Source organism: Lutra lutra, chromosome 5 (assembly GCF_902655055.1).
Source record: "Lutra lutra chromosome 5, mLutLut1.2, whole genome shotgun sequence".
NCBI classification, from domain to species: Eukaryota; Metazoa; Chordata; class Mammalia; order Carnivora; family Mustelidae; genus Lutra; species Lutra lutra.
Window position 1 is genome coordinate 14,210,930 of NC_062282.1, and position 15,826 is coordinate 14,226,755.

The following is a 15,826-nucleotide window of genomic DNA, read 5'->3' on the forward strand; positions in this document are numbered from 1 at the left end:
AGAGGACCTAGAAGATGGAGGCCTTGCCACCCTTAAGTTAAGGTTGTTTTTCCTTCTCGTAAGGCATTAACCTAAGATAGTTGGGAACTTCCTGGAGGCAGCAATGGGCTGAAAATGATAAGGACATTAAACTCTATCTATATTCCCTTCTGGAAGCTAGGCAATTGATAGAAATGCTCCGTTCTTGTCAATTGCTAAGACTTTTGTAGACTGAGGGAGACTCATGTCTTGCAGGATTGTAATCTCTATAAATCAACTCTTTATTTTTCCCTTAGGGCAGCCAGGGGTGCCTGAGCATTGTCATATATACCCCATGGCGGGGTGGGGGGTGGGGGGGTGGGGATGGTGGGGGGTGTGAGCTTCTGCCTGTCCTCAACTAGCCTTCTGCTCCCTCATCATTCTTGTGATTATTAGTGCCAGTATGTTTTTATTTAACTTGAAACTCATCAACAAAAAAAGAAACCAGATCATGCGTATAGTACAAAGTCTATTTTACTACTGAAATACAAACTGAAAAAAATGACCTTATCTTTATTTTTAATGATTTCTTGGTTTGTAATGAAGAAAGAAACACGATGCAATGATGAAATCTCACATTCTCTAAATAAACCTGCCAGTTGAAAAGTAAATCCATATGATATTATGATGTAAAAATAAAAAATACAATACTGTAGAAAATAAATAATAAGATATTATTTACTTATCTATATGTAAAGTTAACAAGCTTTAAAACATTCAACTTTTTCTTTTTCAAAGATTTATTTATTTATTTATTTATTTATTTATTTATGAGAGAGAAGGAGAGCAAGGAAGCTCATGAACATGAGTGGGGAGAGACACAGGGGGAAAAGGAGAGAGAGAATCCTCAAACAGACTCCCTACTGAGTGAGGCTTGATCATAGGACCCTGAGATCATGACCTGAACCGAAATCAAAAGCTGGCTGCTTAACTGACTGAGCCAGCATGTGCCCCCTAAAATATTCAACTTATAATCATACATTTGATTCCAAGAAATTTCATGCTCTTTTATCAAAAGGGCAAAAGGGCATAAAATATAAGTAGAATCCAGGATATAAGAATAGGTCTTGTTTTTGTATTAACTAGCATAATATCAAATAAGGGCAACGATATAAAATGTATTGCTTACATGCACCAGGAGTCTGAGGTGAGGTGCCAAGGAAATACTCTGAGTCATCCCAGCCAAACTTGTAAAGCAAAGGCCAGTATTCAGAGCTGGCATCAGAGGTTTACTACTTAAACCTATATTGGGGAGGTTTACTACTTAAACCTATATTCTTTCTGCTAAGCAGAAAGAAGCTGAACTCAGGAGCTGTCAGGGGCCGTTTCTCTTGCTGTGTGAAGGCAGCTAGTCTGCAGTGAAGGAGAATGAGGCTAATGAACACAGAGATACAGAAATCAGGAGCAGATATAACCCTGTGCTGTACAAGCCCATGGAATTAACACCTGCACCCCCAGTTCCACTGTTTTATCTGTTCCATCAATTCCATGAATCAATAATTGCTGTTCTTGTTTAAGCTGTTTAAGTTCCTTCCAATGGCAACCATACCACTATAAGTACCAATTCGTACACCCCACACTTAGGGCGTTGTGTGGCTCTGTAGTCTGATATTCCCCGCAAACACTAAAATGTTCTCCTAGCACAACCCTGATTGATTCATCTGATGCTTTTCCTGGTTAGATCTTGATAGAACGTAGAATCACTAAGTCATAGCAGATAGTGCTTACCTGAGTGGTAGAAAATAAAATTGCTGTCTTAAGGACTGAAATGGATACTGACTAGCTCCTTGTGAGTCTGGGGAGAGACAAACTCCTTCCCAAGGCAGAAGCAGGGTGCCCTGAAACTACTCATTGTTGGGGCTTTTGGCTGAATAAAGAGAGCACTGAGACTATGGCCAGTCTACTCAGGCAAGGTTGAGCAATGGGAAGCTAAATTGCTCTGCTGGAAAAGAGATGAAGGGAGTATTAAAAGGGACAAAAGTCAGAGTAAGACCACGTGGTTTAACAGTCTGTCTGTCTGTAACAGAGTCACTACCTACACGAATGTGCTGAAGCATAGACACAGCCACCTTATTCCCACACTCAAGGTTCTTGGTTTCTAAGGGACAAATCTGTGGTTAACAGAAACTTTGTGTCATATTCAGGGTTGGGAATTTAAAGTTCTTTCTGCTGGTTTTGACACTTTCATTATATTCATGGGTTAAACTTTTTTGGGGGAAGCTTATTCATTTTGGCTCAGGGCCTTCTTGGACATGTAATCTCCACTTTACAGATTATCTCTCCTTTTGGGATCCATCTTGTTACTTCCTAAAATTCTATCTCTGCTCATATTTATTCATTGTATTGAATGAAGGCTCTTACATTCAAATTAAAAGTCACACTCATTATTTAAATGTAGTAGTTCTAGGTTGAGATTTAGCAAAGTGAGGGTATGGGGACACATTTAAGCTTATGGGCTTTGAGTCCTGTATGGTCCCCTCAAGGAAATTTTTGACATATGGCCTGAATATAGGAATTTTGTTGAATGTACATTAATATTTTTAAGTTACTTTGAGATTTAAGATCCTTGAGGGTATAGACCACATTATCTCTAAATTATAGCAATAAACTACTATTATTTTAGAAATTATACATGAAATATATTCTAAAGACCACAGAGCAGACTACAAGAGTCTTGAGTACTGACAACAACTGAATCAAAGAAAGAATTAGAAGGATATTTTTTTCTCTGTAGTTTTAAAGTGTAGTCACTGATTTAGGAATAAGGTTAATATAGAGCAAATGATATCACACCGTTAATTAAATGATCTGTAACATTCTATATTTCCATTTCTTTCTTTACTGAAAAACAATTACTTTGGGTTGCAACCTATTAGTTTAGTTATTATTAGTAAACATTAGCTAATTTTGCTTCTATGGTATTACAGTGTCAGGTTTGTAACTTTCATGATTTTAAGGATCTTAAATTTCAAACTAAAGAAACATTGCATATTCCCGGGATGGTTCCTTATAACAATTAGTGATATTTACTTAATTTTGGCACATTAGATTAAGTTTTTGGCTGATGGCCAATATATTTTTTCCTATGATGAGTTATTCCTAAAAATAAATCTATGTTTAATTTAATCCTTCGATGCACTCTCATCCTGTGAATAATGTCATTTTAATGAATTTTACATTAGCTCCAAAAACCCTGAGCAACCTAGTACATTCCTATAAATTCCAAACTTTGGGAGTTTCAGTGCCAAGGTTTTAAATCCATTTAATAATAGTAAAAAAAAAAAGTTAGTGTAAGTGTTTTTGTGACGGTTTCTGAAATTTATGCAGTTTACAAATAGTTTACAGTTAAAATCACTGTTGATTTTAGGACAAGTCAATGTCTCTCTTTCTCTCTCTCTCTCTTTTTTAGAGATTTTATTTATTTATTTGAGAGAGAGAGAGTGAGTGAGCCTGCGTGCGCCAGTGAGCATGAAAGTGGGGAGGGTCAGAGGGAGAAGCAGACTCCTCGTGGAGCAGGGAGCCCCGATGCGGGACTTGATCCCAAGACTCCAGATTCATGACCTGAGCCAAAGGCAGTTGCTTAACCAACTGAGCCACCCAGGTTCCCTCTCTTTCTCTTTTTTTAATCAATAATTTTTCTGATTTTGTTTCATTCTCAGTGGACAAACATGGAGCAAATATTTTTAGCAGCTCTTAGAGATAGTCATTGTAGGGGGAGATCAACTTTACTGCAAAGAAACTTCCCAAGTGCAGGTTTCAGAGGAAGAAGAGGGCTCATTGCCATAATAAAGGAGGGGGAGTGTGCGGGAAGGGAAGGGGTACAGTGGTGCAGGGGCATAAGGGAGGGGCAGCAAATGGCTGGGAATGGAAAGCATGCACTTAGGAAGAGAGACAGTTCCATGAGGATTTCTTTTTAGTGGCATCCAAGGGATCCTGTGGAAGCAAACTTCCAACATTCCTACCCCAATTTTACCATAATCTAGGTGCAGTTGGATTTCTTACAGAAGCTGGTGAAGGAGCTGAAATCTGAGTTAGGGTACACAGAGGTCAAACAGAATTAAGCTTTGCAACAAGGGTAAATATATATATGTGTATATATATATATATATATATATATATATATACACATATATATATTTATATTTCTTTTTCTAAATTTTTATTTATTTTTTTATATATTTATATTTCTTTTAATGATACACACAAAAGTAAACATTTACAGTTAGATTTTAGTTAGTTAAAAAACCTGGCCTTAAGTGGTATCTTGTCTGCATAGATCACATTAACAGAAATGCAGTCCAGTCCTAAAAATTAATTAAAAGAGATTGAATTGATATTAAAAATGGTGGAGGGGAACTAATCTGCCACCTGTAGTAATACATCTTAAAATCCTCTCCTCCACTCTTTCCTCTACCAGTATCTTCCATAGCCTGTGGCTGCTTCTCCATATCCCTCACTCTCCAACCTCCAAATCTGTCTCCATTCCCATCTCAATCTCCACCCAAATCTTTTCTAAGCCCAATAAATAACAACAGATATTTGTTAAACATAAACAACCTCTGAAGCAGCTTGATGAATGAAGAGGATATACTGGTGGATAAGCCTGAAAAGTAGTCTTGTCCTCATGATCCTTTGCTATTCATTCTAGTGGGGGAAAGAGACAATAGAAAAGATGCATAAGTAAAATACATACAGTTATAAATAATAGATAGTAATAAATAATAAGAACCAAAACAGCAATAATGAGTCTACAATGTCTATTAGAAGGAGTGGTGGCCAGTAGAGTTCTTGCTGAGAAGGGGACTGACAAGAAAAAAAAAAAAAACAAGCCATGCAAATAAATGAGGAGAAAGCATTCTGGGTTGAGGGGACACCAAGTACAAAAAATCTGTGTGTAGAGTAATTCTGGCATGTCCAAGAATGGGAAAGGAAGCCTCTGTGGCTGATGGAGAGAGTAGAGAGGAAGGTTTGTAAGAAAAGGGCTCAGCACACACACAAAAAAAGGATCAGCGAATTCATGTGACTTTACATATAATAGTCTTTTTATTCTGCATGAGGTGGAGGTCATTGGGAATTTCTGAGTAAAGGAGTGACACTAACTGATGTTTTAACAGACTGTGAGCTGAGAAAAGAAGAACTAGAGTGAAGGGAGGCATAGGTAGACACAAGCAACTCAATCAGAAGACCTCTACAATAATTCATGAAATAATGGTATTTTGGATGAGGTTGATGATAAAGGGTCATATGAAGGGGCAGGATCTTGAATATATTTTGAAGGCAGCATCAATGGGATTATTTTTGATGGACAACTTGGGAGTTGAGAGAGAGATAATGGAGTTGTTATTGTTTATGATAACAAGGACTGAGGATGAGTTGGTCTGGGGAAAAATAACAAGAACTTGGTTTGGGATATAATTAAGATTGAGATGCCTACTGTATACTCAGATGGATAGGTCAGGTTGGCAGCTGGATACATAGGTTTGAGTCTAGATTTTGAAGAGAAGTCTGAGCAGGGGATATGGATTTGGGAGAACAGAGGTGCTACTTCATCCTGTGGAACTGGGTGAAATCCCTAGGGGAGTGAATACAGATAGCACAAGGAAGAGTTACAAAGACTAACCTTTGGACACTGCCACCTTTAGACATGGGATGAATAAAAGGAATACAGAAGAGACAGGAAAGGAAAGCCAGAGATATAGGGAGAAAACAGGGGCAGGCACTGATCTGGAGGCCAAGGGAGGAAAGCATTTCCAGAGTGAGGATATGATCAGATAGGTTAATGCTTCTGATAGGTCAGTTCTGATGAGAACTGAAGAATGATCATTGGATTTAGTGATATGGAGATCAACAGTGGCCTTGAGAAGAGCAGTTTCAGTGGAGTAAGGGAGACAAATCAGGATTGAAGAGTGTTCAACAGAGAGGGAAAAATGAGAGAGAAAGTGAGTTATAGTGAGTTTTTTTTTTTTTTTTTTTTTTTTTGAGGCATTCTTCTTGCTAAAAAGGAAGAGAATGGGAAACAACAGTTGGGAAGGAAAGTGAGGGAGGTCAAAAGAGAGCTTTTATTTTATTTATCTACATTTCAATTATCTATCTATTCATTCATTCATTTATTCATCCATCCATCCATCCATCCATCCATCCATCCATTCATTCATATTTAATCCTGGGAGAAATATTTATAGACCAACAGATTAATCCATTAAAGGGGGGTGGAAAATGATGATTCTGGAGAGGGAGAATGGTTACAACAATGAATGACCTTGTGGGAGCGAGAAAGGAGGCGCATCTAACACACAGGAGCAAGGTTTGTCTTGGCTGGGAGCACTGGAATGACAAGTTCAGGAGTCTGGACCGTGCTTTAGCTCCTTCTACTTTTCATTTTTCTCCTTCTCTCTAATGGCTCCATAATCTAAATATAAATTATCCCTTACAAGCTGAAAAACAAAGAATCTTACCCGAAAGGATCCAGTGGGGAAGAATGGTGAAAAGGCCATGGAAATCTGTAAAGATGGGTGGTCAAACATAGAGCAGTAGCAGTGTTGGCATATATCACATTTAATATTTTTTTAAAATTTCTTAAAAATCATTTATATTTGTAAGCTGCAGTAATTAATAATTACATTTCAATAAAACAATTTTTTTCTCTGTCTGCTGTATGGGCAATGAGTTGAAAATTGAGAAAAATCTATATAATCACTAATTGTTTATATAATGCAATGCCCATCAACAACTTCACTCTTTTTCCACGGCTGAATTGACTGACTGTTTTCTTCCACTGGAAGGACACAATATGGATTTGAAGGCTTGTACAGGACCCCAGAGAATCAGATACTGTATCAAGGGACCTTATTGTTCTACATTAAACATTTCCTTTTGTTTGAAGTTTTCTCAGAAGGCCATTACTAAGTGGAGGAAGGGGAGGAGAACTTTGAATTCTTTTGGAAAAGTTAAAGATAGATCAGGAAGCTGCCGAATGTGGAGATCCTTCAAATATGTCGACTCATCTGAAGAATAGTGAACAAACAAAGGCAGATAACTTTGATCACCATTACCAGCTAAACATTCCGGATTGAGATAATTACCTGTCATCTGTGACAATGGTTGAGGATTTGATCTGGAATATCTAATCACAAAATGAAGACAGCTTCACAGATTAAGCTAATGAACTTGTATTTAACTTAAGAGACTGTTATTTTAAAATTACATATTCATATACATAATTATGTACATGTTATTTTGTATAAAAATATATTATCTCAGAGATAGTATCTCTAGGTATATCTAATGTATATTATTAGAGATAATATCTCTAGATATGATATATATAACATAAAATATATGTGTATATATATTTAACATATGTGTATAAAATAGATGTTTTAACAATATATATTCATACATATATAATTATACAGATGTATATATTACATGTATTATCTCTAGAAATATCTCTAGACATAATATATATATACTTTTAAGTTTTATGTGTGTATAAAATACATATTTAACACAAATTTTATGGTAAAAAGATTTCCTACACAATAACTTCGTTTCTGGGACAGAATCCTTGTACTAGAGGCAATAGAGAAGATTTTTGCTCCCCTGAACTGGAAGAATGTTTCACGGTCTTCTACTTGCATACACCTCCATAAGGATCTGTTTCTGCGTTTGAAACCACAATTTTTTTTAAAGATTCATTTATTTAATTGCCAGAGAGAAAGAGAGAGAGCATGAACAAGGGGAGAGGCAGGCAGAGGGAGAAGCAGGTTCCCTGCTGAGCAAGGAGCCTGATGCTGGACTCAGTCCCAGGACCCCGTGATCATGACCTGAGCCAAAGGCAGATGCTTAACTGACTAAGCCACCCAGGCATCCCAAGTGTTTTGTCTTCTTTTTTTTTTTTCACATTTGTATATTTTAATCAAATAAAAATCACCATAGTGATGGTAGAAAGTATTTTTAGGAAAAGAAAATTGAACAGCAGAAATAAAGTAATCAGGTTGAAAGATACCTAACTGAGTCAGAAGTCAGGTTAAATTTTCTTTTGCAGGTGTATGTTGGTTGTTTGATCTCAGGTAAAAGTTGCTGAATAGGTGTTTGTGCTGGTCCCTATGATGGGCACTGGGAGTACAAAGGTGAAAAAGACACAATCTCTTCTCTGGAATATATTACTTAGTTTTTTTTTTTTTAATTAATTAACTTATTTTTTAATTTATTTCCAGCATAACAGTATTCATTGTTTTTGCACCACACCCAGTGCTCCATGCAATCCGTGTCCTCTCCAATACCCACCACCTGGTTCCCCCAACCTCCCACCCCCCACCCCTTCAAAACCCTCAGATTGTTTTTCAGAGTCCATAGTCTCTCATGGTTCACCTCCCCTTCCAATTTCGCCCAACTCCCTTCTCCTCTCTAACTCCCCTTGTCCTCCATGCTATTTGTTATGCTCCACAAATAAGTGAAACCACATGATAATTGACTCTCTCTGCTTGACTTATTTCACTCAGCATAATCTCTTCCAGTCCCATCCATGTTGCTACAAAAGTTGGGTATTCATCCTTTCTGATGGAAGCATAATACTCCATAGTGTATATAGACCACATTTTCCTTATCCATTCATCCGTTGAAGGACATCTTGGTTCTTTCCACAGTTTGGCGACCGTGGCCATGGCTGCTATAAACATTGGGGTACAGATGGCCCTTCTTTTCATTACATCTGTGTCTTTGGGGTAAATACCCAGTAGTGCAATTGCAGGGTCATAGGGAAGCTCTATTTTTAATTTCTTGAGGAATCTCCACACTGTTCTCCAAAGTGGCTGCACTAACTTGCATTCCCACCAACAGTGTAAGAGGGTTCCCCTTTCTCCACATCCCCTCCAACACATGTTGTTTCCTGTCTTGCTAATTTTGGCCATTCTAACTGGTATAAGGTGATATCTCAAGGTGGTTTTAATTTGAATCTCCCTGATGGCTAGTGATGATGAACATTTTTTCATGTGTCTGGTAGCCATGTTTTGTCTTTTTGATTGAAGGAGGTTTTCAAGTGGATAAACTCCAGGACTAGAAATGCCTGAATCCATCCCTGCCTTTGATTATTTTACGTGTGCTGTTCAGAATGCATAATGCTAGTGTAGTCTGATATAATATAAAACCCTAGACTCATTTTATAGTCCTCCTGCCCCAGCTCGGTTCCAATTCAGATTTGAAAGTTTCAGGGTGTTTGGTGTGTGGGCGCAGGTACTATAGGCTTCTCTTATCTTTGCTTCCCTCCTGCTCTGGTTAGCTTCTGCTCTTGACCTCTCTAGGACTGGCCTCAGGGGGAATAAGCACAAGTGGCTGGTGCAGCAGCGATGTGGAATGGGTGTCTGTTGGCATAGCGAATCATCCCAAACTTATCCCTTTACTCTTACACAGTGAGAGCCTTTGTGTATTTCTTGGCAGTATTTTCTGCTGATGTTTCTCTGCGTCTCAACTGATGAAGACAGTGTCTTCTGTGGGCTGGTCAACTGTGACTCCTCCTCCACCCTTAGGTTTGTTCTAGTACCCACTTCTGTTTTGGCCTCCCTCTGCCTTTTCAGATAGAACCCTTCAAGGGATGTCTTTTTAAGGGCATCCAGTGGCAAGGTCTATGTTTGGATTTTGAGAAACTTCTCTGGCCGTGGATATGCAGCTTGACCTAATACACTCCCTTCTCTTTTTCTGTAGGCCCTGAATTTCTCAAGTCACTTTCTTTTGGCTTGAGATTAAGGGGAAACATCACCTCTGCTTCCCCATGGGTGTGTGTGGGCCAACATAGCTCACTGATAACTCGCTCTGAAGAGATCTTCTCAGTCCTTCAATCTTTTTAGACTGAGGTCAGCAACCAGCTCACACCAGCAGGACCAGTGTGGGACTGCTGTCGCCTCTCCTCCACTCCACTTAAAAAATCCTGAAGGAGTGCTTTAGCATCTGTCTTCGAAAGTAGGTGTACTTAAAGCTTATTGTTTTGTGCTTTACCTTAGCAAGATTAAGCTGAAGCAGGAAGAATGGCCTGTGATAACCTGTCACACTCCCAAATTGGAAAACACAGGGATATGGAGATGAAACAAGTCTGAAAGGACATTTTGGCATACGGCACCAGTGGTACAAAAATGGCAGGATACTCCCATCATGTGAGAAGGTGGCCACCCAGTTCTGGAGGGCAGGGTGCTCAGAATAAAACCTTTCCATTTCTGACCTGGCCAACCAGGCACATCTTTATTTAAAGCGGTCTGTAATTTCCTTTTCTAATCTAGGTTTTGACTTCTAGGTATTACCCTTAAAGACAGAAAGAGTAGCTGTAAGGAAATGTCAAGTCTAAGAACCAATGGATACTTCTTCATGTTGTAAATGGGCCGATAAGAAAAAATCTATCTTGGTTTCCCATGATTTAATAATCCAGTGATTTCCTTGGTCATGGGGATTGGAATCCATAGCATATTCTCCCGGCCTCTACAATGGGTTAGAAAAATTTACCATCCAAACACCCAGCGGTTAACTTCTAGCCTGAACTGGTCCTCATAAAGAAGTAAGATTTTATGGAGATAAGAATTTCCATTCATGTCGTAGCTGGAATGGAAATAGAAGCTTATTAGTTTAAAAGATTGTACTGAGTTACTGGGATAAAATTATTAAAATGTTAAACACTTTTGATCGTTGGTTATCTGTATGATATTGGGGCGTTTGTGAATTATCTCAGATTTCACACACTCGCTCCTCCCCCCTCCCCCTATTCAGTAGGCCAACAAAGAACTCAGACTTGTAGATACTGATGTGCACTCTTACGTTGAACTCATCGGCAATAAAACCTACATTGAAAGTAATATTGAAATTTTTTTTACTGTGGCCTCCTTCATAGTCACTTCCGGGGTATCAGATAAGCCAGTAAGACTTCTCGCGATAGGCGTGCTAAGCTTTCAGCGGGTGGGATGGAAGAGTGGGGAACACTCTCGCGAGACCTGAAGATAACACAGCCCCAGCAACCACAGGGAGCAGAGGGGGACCGGAAGTCCTTCATCTTGAGATCAGGCCCTGTGCTGATAGGGCGCCGACTTTCACTGTGGGAAACCGTTTTTTCCGGGAAACAGGAAGCCGGCCCCCTGGCTGGAGGTCCCGTCTCCTTGGCCTTTCCTGCTCTTCCAGTTTATCTGTCATTTGTGCTTGCCTTTGCTCCCTTTCCTGGTTGCATCCTTATAGTAGAAAAGAATACTCTTAGTGTCTCCGCCACTACCTCTGCTGAACCTGTTGGATACCTCCTTCCCGGAGCTGGGGTTCCTGCCTTACGCCCCTATGTAGCTGGGAAGTGGGGCCTGGGGATGTCTGGACTCCTGGGACATTGAAGGAAGGGCAGAGAGGGCACAGAATCCACCTTCTGCGTCTGCTACCAGACGCGGCTTCCCCCTCCGCCATGCACCCAGCGGCCTTCCTGCTTTGCACGCTTGTGGCCACTTTGCTGTGGGGAGCGGCCCTCGTCCGGGGGCTCGTTCGAGCGATTTCTGACCACAATAACAGCATGGACTTTGCAGACCTTCCAGCTCTCTTTGGATCTGCCTTGAGCCATGAGGGACTTCAGGGGTTCCTTGTGGAGGCTCAGCCGGCCAACGCCTGCAGCCCGGTTGCCTCGCCACCCCCAGCTGCGGTCAACGGGTCCGTCTTTATTGCACTTCTTCGGAGATTCGACTGCAACTTTGATCTCAAGGTCCTAAACGTTCAGAAGGCTGGGTACGGTGCCGCTGTGGTACACAATGTAAATTCCAACGAACTTCTGAATATGGTGTGGAACAGTGAGGAAATCCAGCAGCAGATCTGGATCCCGTCTGTGTTTGTTGGGGAAAGGAGTTCCAAGTACCTGCGTGCTCTCTTCGTCTATGAGAAGGGAGCTCAAGTGCTCCTGGTCCCAGACAGTAACTTCCTCCTGGGCTATTGCCTCATCCCTTTCACAGGGTTTATGGGACTGCTGATTTTGGCCATGGGAGCAGGGCTGATAGTTCGCTTTATCCAGCACCAGAAACAGCTCCAGCAGAATCGGCTGACCAAAGAGCAACTGAAGCAGATTCCTACACATGACTATCAGAAGGGAGACCAGTACGACGTCTGTGCCATCTGCCTGGACGAATATGAGGATGGAGACAAGCTGAGGGTACTTCCCTGTGCTCATGCTTATCACAGCCGCTGTGTGGACCCCTGGCTCACTCAGACCCGGAAGACCTGCCCCATCTGCAAGCAGCCTGTTCACAGGGGTCCCGGAGAAGGGGAGCAGGAGGAAGCAACTCAGGGGCAAGAGGGTGATGAAGGAGGGGAGCCAAGGGACCACCCTGCCACAGAACGGACCCCCCTTCTGGGCTCCAGCCTCACACTTCCCACATCCTTTGGCTCCCTAGCCCCAGCCCCCCTTGTTTTTCCTGGGTCTTCAATAGCTCCATCACCATCTCCATCCTCTTCTTCCTCTTCTGCTGTGGTCCAGATCTGATACCCTTCTCCAGCTCCCCTCTCCTCTTGAGACCTAATTGCACAGTCCCTCTTCCTCCTTTCTGTCTTCCCCTTTGAGGGATAGGGGACATTTCCACCCCAGGTTTCTTTCTCCCTTACCCAGCCCTATCCTTTTGAGGGGGACGGGTGTAGAAAGGGATGGGGTCCTCACTCACTGGGTTAATAAAATTGTATTTTCTGGAATTAAAAAGAAAGTATTCAGAAAGCTGTCAAAAACAATTTGAAAGAACGTACTTTTATAGTTTGTGTCAAGGATAAAAAAATGAGAGACATTATTTTAAATCACTCAGAGTGTCTTAAATTTACTTTGGGATATTAACATTTCATATTTGGCCTCAGTGCAATTTCTCCTATCTGTAAAAATTTCAGTGAATTTCTTTCAACCATTTTTGAGAGGGGTGAATATAAATTGAGTAATCTACACTTATCTAAATGTTTGTCATCTCTTAATGCCTAAAGAGTGCAAAACTTTTGAAATGTCTATGTGGTCATGACAAAAAATAACTAAGTTGTAGGTCACCTGTCCTCTGCTCTTCTTCTGTGTTAAGTGGTTATGTAAATATAACAGATTTAATTGGTTTATAGCATGTGGTCATTTAGAGTTCAAATATGGCTAATTGGGGTAGAATTTTAAGAGAATGCTTTTTAGCTTTGTCTTTTCACATCTTGGAACTAAAAACCTCTTTAAATGAAGGAACCATGCTACCTGAAATGCTTTTCACCTGAGAGTGGTGATTGTTCAGCCATATTTTCTCTCTGGAGCTGCCTATGTGGTAATTGTATAAGATGGGAATTTGCTAATAAGGGATCATTAACTATACCCTTCCTTTTTAGAAATTAAGGTCATTTTTGCCTCTTAATGATTATTAATGTTAGCTAAGCAAGTTCTTATTTGTATGCCCAATTTCAGCTCACCTCAATCTTCCCAACACTGCATTGGTAAAGCAAATGAATAATACTCTCAGCATAACTCTGTTATTTGGATTAGAGTTTTCTCTTTCATGAAAGCCTTGAAATAACTCTTACAACACACTGAAAGACTTTTATATTGGGAGACAAAATCAAGAGTTAGAAGAAGATGTAGTATTTAAGCTAATATAGAGTTTTATTTCTATAAAGATGCATTTAAGGGGCGCCTGGGTGGCTCAGTGGATTAAGCCACTGCCTTCGGCTCAGGTCATGATCTCAGGGTCCTGGGATCGAGCCCCACATCGGGCTCTCTGCTCAGCGGGGAGCCTGCTTTCTCCTCTCTCTCTGCCTGCCTCTCTGCCTACTTGTGATCTCTCTCTCTGTCAAAATAAAAAATAAATAAAACCTTTAAAAAAAAAGATGCATTTAAAATCATAGTTTTAGAACTGAGATGGTTCTATTAAATCAGTTGTAAATTCTATTGCGATTGATTATTTGTTCTATTCATTAATGTTATGCTCCAGGTTTTTACTTCAATATTTTTCACAATACGCATCCTTTTGGCATGAGAGTGTATTAAAATGTATGCATTGAGGAGCATTATGCAGTATGGAGGGCCACAGAACCATGGGATCCTCAAGGAACAGATCCTGAGGTGAAGTTTTTTGTTTACTAGTTGATCAAGGAATTAAGGAAGCAGAACTGGGCAGAGGGAGAAGACTGGTTCACCGGAGAGCACTATAACTGGGATGGCCCTCTAGAGGTGTCCCAAATCACAGCAGGAGGGCAGGTCCTCATGCTCTTGAAGTGCCCAGTCATTTCTTACAGGCTGACACAGATGGAGAGGAGTGATCTTGGGCTTGGTAGCTTTGTTCAGACAAGGAGAGTTTCTGGAGAGAAACTCACCTGAGAACCTTTGGTTTTGAAAACCCTCAGGAGCTAGAGGAATGAGCGCCTCAGTCTTGACGGGGTCGGGGTGGAAATCTGGGCAGTTTCTATAAAGATTTACTAAGGGTGGGTGGATCCAAAGAATAACCAGTGTGAGAAACTTCAGTAGCTTACTTTGTGCAGGGGTCCTTTCTGTTACAATACAATACTCTGAGGTGAGTACCGGATGGGAGCATCATAAGGAAAGTGCCTAATTAATATTTGTATGAGTTTCCTCTAATGGGGAGCGATATGGAGAGAGTGGCTTTTGTTAAGCTGAGTTGCTGATGAGATAAAAATAAGTGAAGTCTGGAAAGTGTGCAGCAGTATTTCCCCCGCTTCTGGGCCAGCAATGGGCGACTGTTGAGAGTTGCATGTACTCACTATGTGTCTACTGAACATCCACCAAAGGCTTGATGACATTCCAGGAGCTGCAAGGACTTGTGACCCAGAGCAGGAAGATCTCATTCCCAATTCTCTGGTATTCAGGAGAAAACAAATAAGTAAACAGTCATTACATAGCATAATGCCTGTGACAACTCATAAGAGAGGACGTGGATGACCCAGGAAGAATTTTCCACTGGTGTGTTGGAGTGGCTCATACTGGCTCATTAGAGCCAGTTGTTAATTTCTCGGAAGCCTTGTCACATTGTTGCTAAATGCAGGTGTTATTAAAAATTAAGTTATATAAACTTACCATTAAATAAATTGTATTAAAAACAAAGTTAATACAGACTCAAAACTCATCAATTCTTGACTATTTTGCTCTTATTTATGCTCTAGAGATTCTTCATGTCTGTTAGCTCTGTCTTGATGTAGTTCTCATAAAGTTTGTGCTGCTGTGCATATCTCCTGCTCTCTGTGTCAGTGACATCACACTGGTGCCTGAAATTGGTCATGACAGCAGTATTTATAGCACAGAAATTGGGAAATGCTCCCCCCTCATCTCACTTCATCAGGATTAGCTTTATTGTTTTGTTGATTATTTAGATGTAAGGAAGTAATAGAGAAAATGTTAATAATGCAGATGAAAACTTAAATATATGATGTCGTGTCTCCAGCCATTACATGACAAATAACACCAAAAAATTGATGAAATATCGTTCCAGGGTTTTAAAACTAGTCTCTGACAAATAAATCCTCATGTCATTGATGAACGAGTGAAGTTGTCCATACATCCACAGTTTTCCCCCTTTTGTTTTACTCATTAGAATAAATAGAAATATCAACTAATATTTATATCAGAACTATATTAGTTTGTCAGTAGCATGAACAACTACTGAACTGGGAAGTAATCAAACATTTATTCATAGTCTAATTTTGTGAAATCATGGTTGAATTGTAATCATACTTTAGCTACAAATGCCAAGAGTTCAGCAAAAACCAGGCTAAGTATTCTGGGAGGATAAATTAGCTATGTCATATTTACAATAAAGACTATTATGTATCTTACTATTTTCCTACACTG

The 15,826-nt window shown here is 40.1% G+C and overlaps 1 protein-coding gene and 1 long non-coding RNA gene across 2 annotated transcripts; one reads left to right on the forward strand and one right to left on the reverse strand.

Moving 5' to 3' along the window:
* Positions 1 to 4,270: 4,270 nt before the first annotated feature.
* LOC125099740 (uncharacterized) lies at positions 4,271 to 6,496 on the reverse strand. Its single transcript, XR_007127336.1, has 3 exons — positions 6,474 to 6,496; positions 4,576 to 4,662; positions 4,271 to 4,322 (listed from the first exon to the last, which is right to left on the reverse strand). It is a non-coding gene; the product is annotated as an uncharacterized LOC125099740 (long non-coding RNA).
* Positions 6,497 to 11,283: 4,787 nt separating this feature from the next.
* On the forward strand, positions 11,284 to 12,665 carry LOC125100580 (E3 ubiquitin-protein ligase RNF167-like). Its single transcript, XM_047730855.1, has one exon. The coding sequence runs from the start codon at positions 11,441 to 11,443 to the stop codon at positions 12,500 to 12,502; it is 1,062 nt and encodes a 353-aa protein (XP_047586811.1). The 5' UTR covers positions 11,284 to 11,440; the 3' UTR covers positions 12,503 to 12,665.
* Positions 12,666 to 15,826: the final 3,161 nt, after the last annotated feature.